The sequence below is a fragment of the Dreissena polymorpha genome, chromosome 10 (genome assembly GCF_020536995.1).
Source record: "Dreissena polymorpha isolate Duluth1 chromosome 10, UMN_Dpol_1.0, whole genome shotgun sequence".
NCBI lineage: Eukaryota > Metazoa > Mollusca > Bivalvia > Myida > Dreissenidae > Dreissena > Dreissena polymorpha.
This window is the reverse complement of record NC_068364.1, coordinates 56902646-56909187: the sequence shown is the minus strand read 5'-3', so window position 1 is coordinate 56909187 and position 6542 is coordinate 56902646. Positions and strand designations below refer to the sequence as shown.

Genomic DNA, 6542 nt, shown 5'->3' with positions numbered 1-6542 from the left:
AAGAATGTTTTTCATAAGTTTTATTGAGTTATGGTACTGATGTCCATGAACTTGCCTTTTACTCCATAAAGATTTCAGTCTTGGATCGCGTTAGATCAATGACACGTAGGTCACACTAGTTGTGTATTGTGTTATTTCTTTTAATATGACCCAGCATTTGTAAAAATATTGCAAGATATGTACATTTCCAGAAAGGAAATTCATTATTGCGTTTAATAACACCAAGTTCGTGGAAATCGCTGCACAATTGATGAAGTAATAGCTTTTCAAAGCGATGCACTCTGTTTTCGGGTCATTTTGAGTTGAATACCTATATAGTGAAGCCTAAATTATTGACATAAGGGAGGCTTATCAATCAGTGGTTACACACAGCCATGTTTGGGGTTACACTTATTGATGTTTGGGGTTACAAACACCTAAGTCTTACCTAAAGGAGAAGTAGAAGGCTATACTGGTACTCAATCCAAGAATCGGAATGGTCAGGTAGTAGAAGCCAAAAACAAAGCAAAGGGTAATAAACAGCTCCTGAAAAAAAACAAGAACATGTATACATGGCAATGATGCTTCAAAAATGATATAAACATGGCAAAAAAGAACAAGGGCTGTTTGTAAAACATGCACGCCCCCCATATGGGCTGTCCGTTGTAGTGGCAGCCATTGTGTGAATACGATTTTTGTCACTGTGACCTTGACCTTTGACCTAGTGACCTGAAAATCAATAGGGGTCATCTGCAAGTCATGATCAATGTACCTATGAAGTTTCATGATCCTAGGCCAAAGTGCTTTTGAGTTATCATCCGGAAACCATTTTACTATTTCAGGTCACCATGACCTTGACCTTTGACCTTGTGACCTCAAAATCAATAGGGGTAATCTGCAAGTCATGATCAATCTACCTATGAAGTTTCATGATCCTAGGCGTATGCGTTCTTGAGTTATCATCCGAAAACCATTTTACTATTTCGGGTCACCGTGACCTAAACCTTTGACCTAGTGACCTCAAAATCAATAGGGGTCATCTGCGAGTCATGATCAATCTACCCATGAAGTTTCATGATCCTAGGCGTATGCGTTCTTGAGTTATCACCCGGAAACCATTTTACTATTTCGGGTCACCGTGACCTTGACCTTTGACCTAGTGACCTCAAAAATCAATAGGGGTCATCTGCAAGTTCATGATCACTCTACCATGAAGTTTCATGATCCTAGGCGTATGCGTTCTTGAGTTATCATTCAAAAACCATTTTACTATTCTGGTCACCGTGACCTTGACCTTTGACCTAGTGACCTCAAAATCAATAGGGGTCATCTGCGAGTCATGATCAATGTACTATGAAGTTTCATGATCCTAGGCCAAGCGTTCTTGAGTTATCGTCTGCAACCACCTGGGGACGGACAGACCGACCGACAGACAGACAGACCGACCGACATGAGCAAAGCAACTATACCCCCTCTTCTTCGAAGGGGGGCATAAATATAAATGAATATTGATATAATTGACAATGTTGTAATGCATGTAATTATTGTGTGTAAGAAAGTATCAAAACATGCATTTTGTTTAATAAACTTCAAAGTTATTATCAATGGTAGGGAAACTTACCATCCAAAGTTTTCTGGTCACTTCATGCCGAAACAACATATACTGGAAGTAAACTGGGAAGAGCAGCGGAGGTCCCACTGGAACAGGTAAAGAAAAAATAACAAGACTATTGCCAAGCAATAAAAGTCCCCGACCAGCTCCACCATCGTCATAAATTCCACCATTGTCAGAATATTTTTTTTATTTGTTGCCATAGCAATCAGAATTTTTGACGTAGGAACAAAATGAAATGATGTGCATAATGTCCATATTGCCATCTATCAATGTTCCAAGTTTCATGAATAAAAAAACTTTTAAAGTTATCACAGGATCCAGAAAAGTGTTACAGATTGACAGACACACAAAGCGCAAACCATTAGTCCCCTCCGGTGATATCCGGTAGGGGACTTATAATCTGATATTAATTGTATTTAACAATTTGATCCGTATTATCAAAAAGTGGGGTTTAAAACGTGTGCATAAAGCATCCTTCCAAACTAGCCTGTACATTCCACACAGGCTAATGTTTCTCCTGATTAGCCTTAGCAGATTTCACAGGCTAATCTGGGATGACAATTTAAGCACATACATTTAGCCCCCTTTTCCCACAGCCAGCATATTTACATCAGCAGCTTATGTAAAAGTCCCTTTTGTCATGGGTATTCTGAATACACCAGCAGCAGTAAAAGTGGCCAGATCATAAGCAACCACCACAACAAACATATCATAACTTTGTATGTCACAAAGATCTGATACATTTGTGGTTTCAAATTTTATCAAGTGAATTCAGGTGAAATAATAGCATGTCACAGATGAGTCGAATATCACAAGCTCTATAATAATGTTACAGAAATTCTAAGTCACAAAAGGGGAATAACTTTTGAAATTGTTAATATCTTATGTTAGACAATACAGTGCACAACTTTTATCATAAGTAACATGAAAACAAATGTGAATGCTGTTTGTTGTAACAGTCCTTAATAGGACAAGTAAGTTTTTGTCTATGGGCAGATGGACAGAGAGAAGTCAAGGGTGATTTCAAGTATACCCACCTCTACCGTGTACAGTGGACTATAAAATGGAAGAGCCCCATTGATGCTTAACCCTTTGCATGCTGGGTAATTTGTCTTCTGCTAAAATTGTCGTCTGCTGAATTTCTAAAAATAGTATTTTCTTCGAATTTTTTCAAAGAATACTATCAGAATAGCAAACAGTTTGGATCCTGATGTAACGCCACATTCTGTGGCGTCTCATCTGGATCCAAAATGTTTGCAAAGGCCTTCAAAATTCGGTTCCCGCACTGACAGGGCTAAAGAGGGCAATTAATTGGAAGAGCCTCAGTACTGATTTCTCATCACAAATGTATAAACATACAACTCACAGGCAAAGAAGTACTTGTGCTGAAGGTTAAATGGCATGCTTTTCTTTCTCTCTTGGGCAACCTGTGAAAGAAAACTTGTAAATAATGATTTATTTCATGTTGTCTATTGGCCGATGAACAATACCAAGGGTTTTGATGCACAGAAATCCTACCAAGAGGGGCTATATATATATAGAACTTCGTGATTGAAAAGTTCTTCATTAGAAAGACAAACATTTGTTAAAGGGCTGGTATAGGGCTATAATATCAAATATAATATAAAATTAAAAGTACATAGGACTTGGCTATTAAATATGTATTCATTAAAAAGAAAAATATTTGTTTAAGGGCTGGTATAAATATAATGTGAGCAATACTTTGACTCTAAAATAATGCCTCATTGGTATTTTTAACTATGAAGCACTTGGGATCGTTAACTATTTTCATAGGTGATAATTGTGTTCTTGTTTTAAAAAATCACCACGTTTTTAGTAGAAAAAACATACAATATTGATTAAGTATGTCACATACATGTATATTAATGCTGGATGTTTTGACTGCACTAAGATAAGGGCAATAGCTTTACGCCTGATTTCGCTTGTCTTTTTTATTGCTTTGCTAAAATTGACTACCGTAAAACTTTTCAATTATGAAAAAGGATCATGTTCCTATTATTAAATCTTTCCTTCAATACAAAAGCTTCCTTTTAACCTTTTCCACCCAGAAATAAAATTAAAATGGCTTTGTGAAAACAGCATAAAACCAGAACAGCCTGCGAGTAACTCGCAGTCTGTTCAGGTTATAAGATGTTTGCTGCTTATCAGTATCTTAGGGTTGAAAATGAACCCTTCAAAACTAGAATCTAGTACAAGTGGTCTATAATTTAATTTGATTTTATAAGATACTTCAAACGTGTAAAATAGGGTCTCTGAGTGGTAAAGAGTCAAGGGAATGCTTAGTGTACATATAGCTATGCCACAAGTTCACATCAATTTCTTTATTTGGGCTGTGAAATGTGAAACGGGGGTTAAATGTATGTGCGTAAAGTGTCATACCAGATAAGCCTGTGCAGTCTGCACAGGGACAACAATTTCCGCTTTCATTATATTTTCTGTTTAAAAAACAATTCTTCTTGCAAAAATCTAGTTAAGGCGGAAAGTGTCGTCCCTGATTAGCCTGTGCAGACTGCACACACTCATCTGGAACGACACTTTACACACACGCATTAAACCCCTTTTTCCCAGAGCACAACTCATTTGACTTCTACCACTTACCCTGACTGGCATCACCTCACCTACGACAAACAGCTGATCTATGCGGACATCAGGGTCTTTGTCAATCTGTGAATATACAATAGCAACCCAATCAATGTTCAAACACTTTATATATCAATAGTTTGTTAATAGAAACGTTGTTCTCATGTTAATTAATTTAGAAAAGTTTGAATATTAAAAACATATTAAATAGAAACAAGTTATGCCGTTTTTAAAATTGATAAATTTGGCATTTTGGAGGATCTTTTCGCTGTATTACAATTCCGAAAATGGCAGTAAAACCATGGCTTATGTAATACTGCCACCGTTTTGTCAGCTACAAACAAATACTTGCCTATGAAAAGTGCCCTTCATAAGTACATTTGAGCCGTGCTGTGTGAAAAGGGAGTTTAATGCATATGCATAAAGTGACAATCCCCTATTAGCCTGTTCAGTCCACACAGGCTAATCAGGCACAACACTCTCCGCTGATATTTTCTGTTAAAGTTCGTTTCTTCTTAGCAAAAATCCAGTTTGGGCCGAAAGTGTCGTCCCTGATTAGCCTGTGCGGAGTGCATTAAACCCCCTTTTCACAGAGCATGGCTAATTTATTAATAGCAATTTTTCTGCATTTCATCAGCCTAAGAACTGTCGGGACATCAACAGTGAGGATAACAATAAACTGTTCATTGCCCTGTTTCAGAAGCCTCACCATAAAAAATTGCAGAAATATATGAAGAATTAAAGTAAAATATTTTAATATACAAACATGTAGTTCATTAGAGGGTTTTTCGAAATGCAGGGAAGCATAACATAGACTATATATAAATGCAAATTCATTAATATCATTAATGATATTATATTCAAATTAAAACTGCAATGGTGCTTGAGTAACGTACAGATAAGGAATATAGTAGTCCTTAAACCCTTTTCCACTCAAAAGAAAAGTGAAAATGGCTATGGGCAAACAGCATAAAACCAGAACAGGCTGCGAGAAACTTGCAGCCTGTGCTGCGCGAAACTCGCAGCCTGTTTAGATTTGATGCTATTTGCTGCTCATCAGTATCATAGGGTTGGAATCGAAGCCTTTAAAAGTTGAATCTAGCAAGATAAATCTTAATTAAATTTAACTTCATAAGGGATTACAAATGCATCAAAATACGTATCTAAGTGGTAAAGGGTTAAAAGACTGATTATCACACCAAGGCGTTACTCACCACATTCGGTTTGGCGTGGTGCTGGTAGTGCATGTGGTTCCACCAGCTTGCAGAGGCTCCCTGCAACACATGGGCATATTTATGTGAGGTTGCTGGTCAATTTATTTGACTTTGGGTCAGTATTAGGTGAAAATTAACCAGACGTTAAGGCCAGCAACTGTTTTGCTTATTTTGCGGAACACGTAGAATGCACATTTAGAAGATGGATAATTGTCAATCATCATTTTCCATGATAATTTAATTTTAGAGATGACATTCATTTTTTTAAACTTGTACATGCTCTTTAGTTAAGGGGCATACAATTTTGGTCGTAACTTTAAATGTGTTGCAAGACATGTCATAAAATAGAGTACCTATCATATATATTATTATACAATAAGATATGTGTTTGTCAGAAACACTATGTGAGTATGTCCCCTTCTGAACCGCTTTGAAGCTATATATTTGACCTTTGACCTTGAAGAATGACCTTGACCTTTGCCTTTCACCACTCAAAATGTGCAGCTCCATGAGATACACATTTATGCCAAATATAAAGTTGCTATCTTCAATATCGCAAAAGTTATGGCAAAATGTTAAAGTTGGAGCAAACAAACACACAAACCAACCAACCAACCAACCAACAGACAGGGCAAAAACAATATTTTCCCCAATATAGTGGTGGGGGACAAAAAAAGTTGGTTCACAGTGCGCAGTAGTTGTGGTTTAGAAACAGCTACAGCTTAGTCACAAACGAGACTCACACCTCTTTTTTAACTATGTTTGATGCAAAATATGTCAGGAGTGTATGGTTCACCGCCCTAGCAAAAAGGTGTTGAACACATCAACACTTCATGGTGATAACATACCAGGTATGTGAAATTTCAATGTAATCACTTGAGAAATGTAAGAGTAGTTTGATCCACAAACTTCAGAGGACAAACAAACCTACATCTATCTATCAACAGAGTGACTCTTCTATACTTTCTCCCTGAAGAGTATACAAATCTGTTTACTAACCAGAATTTGTGTTTTTTAATCACACATGCCCCTGACTGGTACAGGATAGCCTGTTTCAGGGGAAAGGTCAAGGTTAAAGCAAAGGTGATATGAGTGGATACTGTGTCAGTATTCAAGTGTTGCGTTACAGTGTT

At 37.1% G+C, this 6542-nt stretch overlaps 1 protein-coding gene across 1 annotated transcript in view; it reads right to left on the bottom strand.

The window, feature by feature from the left end:
- Nucleotides 1-423: 423 nt before the first annotated feature.
- The window catches only part of LOC127849143 (acyl-CoA 6-desaturase-like), a 40998-nt gene continuing 34879 nt past the window's right edge, over nt 424-6542 (bottom strand). Inside the window, exons 6-10 of the mRNA XM_052381862.1 lie at nt 5410-5469; nt 4214-4279; nt 2961-3021; nt 1601-1677; nt 424-525 (exon numbers count right to left, since the gene is read on the bottom strand). Of these exons, the coding sequence (XP_052237822.1) occupies nt 424-525; nt 1601-1677; nt 2961-3021; nt 4214-4279; nt 5410-5469 (366 nt within the window). The remainder of the gene's footprint in view (nt 526-1600; nt 1678-2960; nt 3022-4213; nt 4280-5409; nt 5470-6542) is intronic.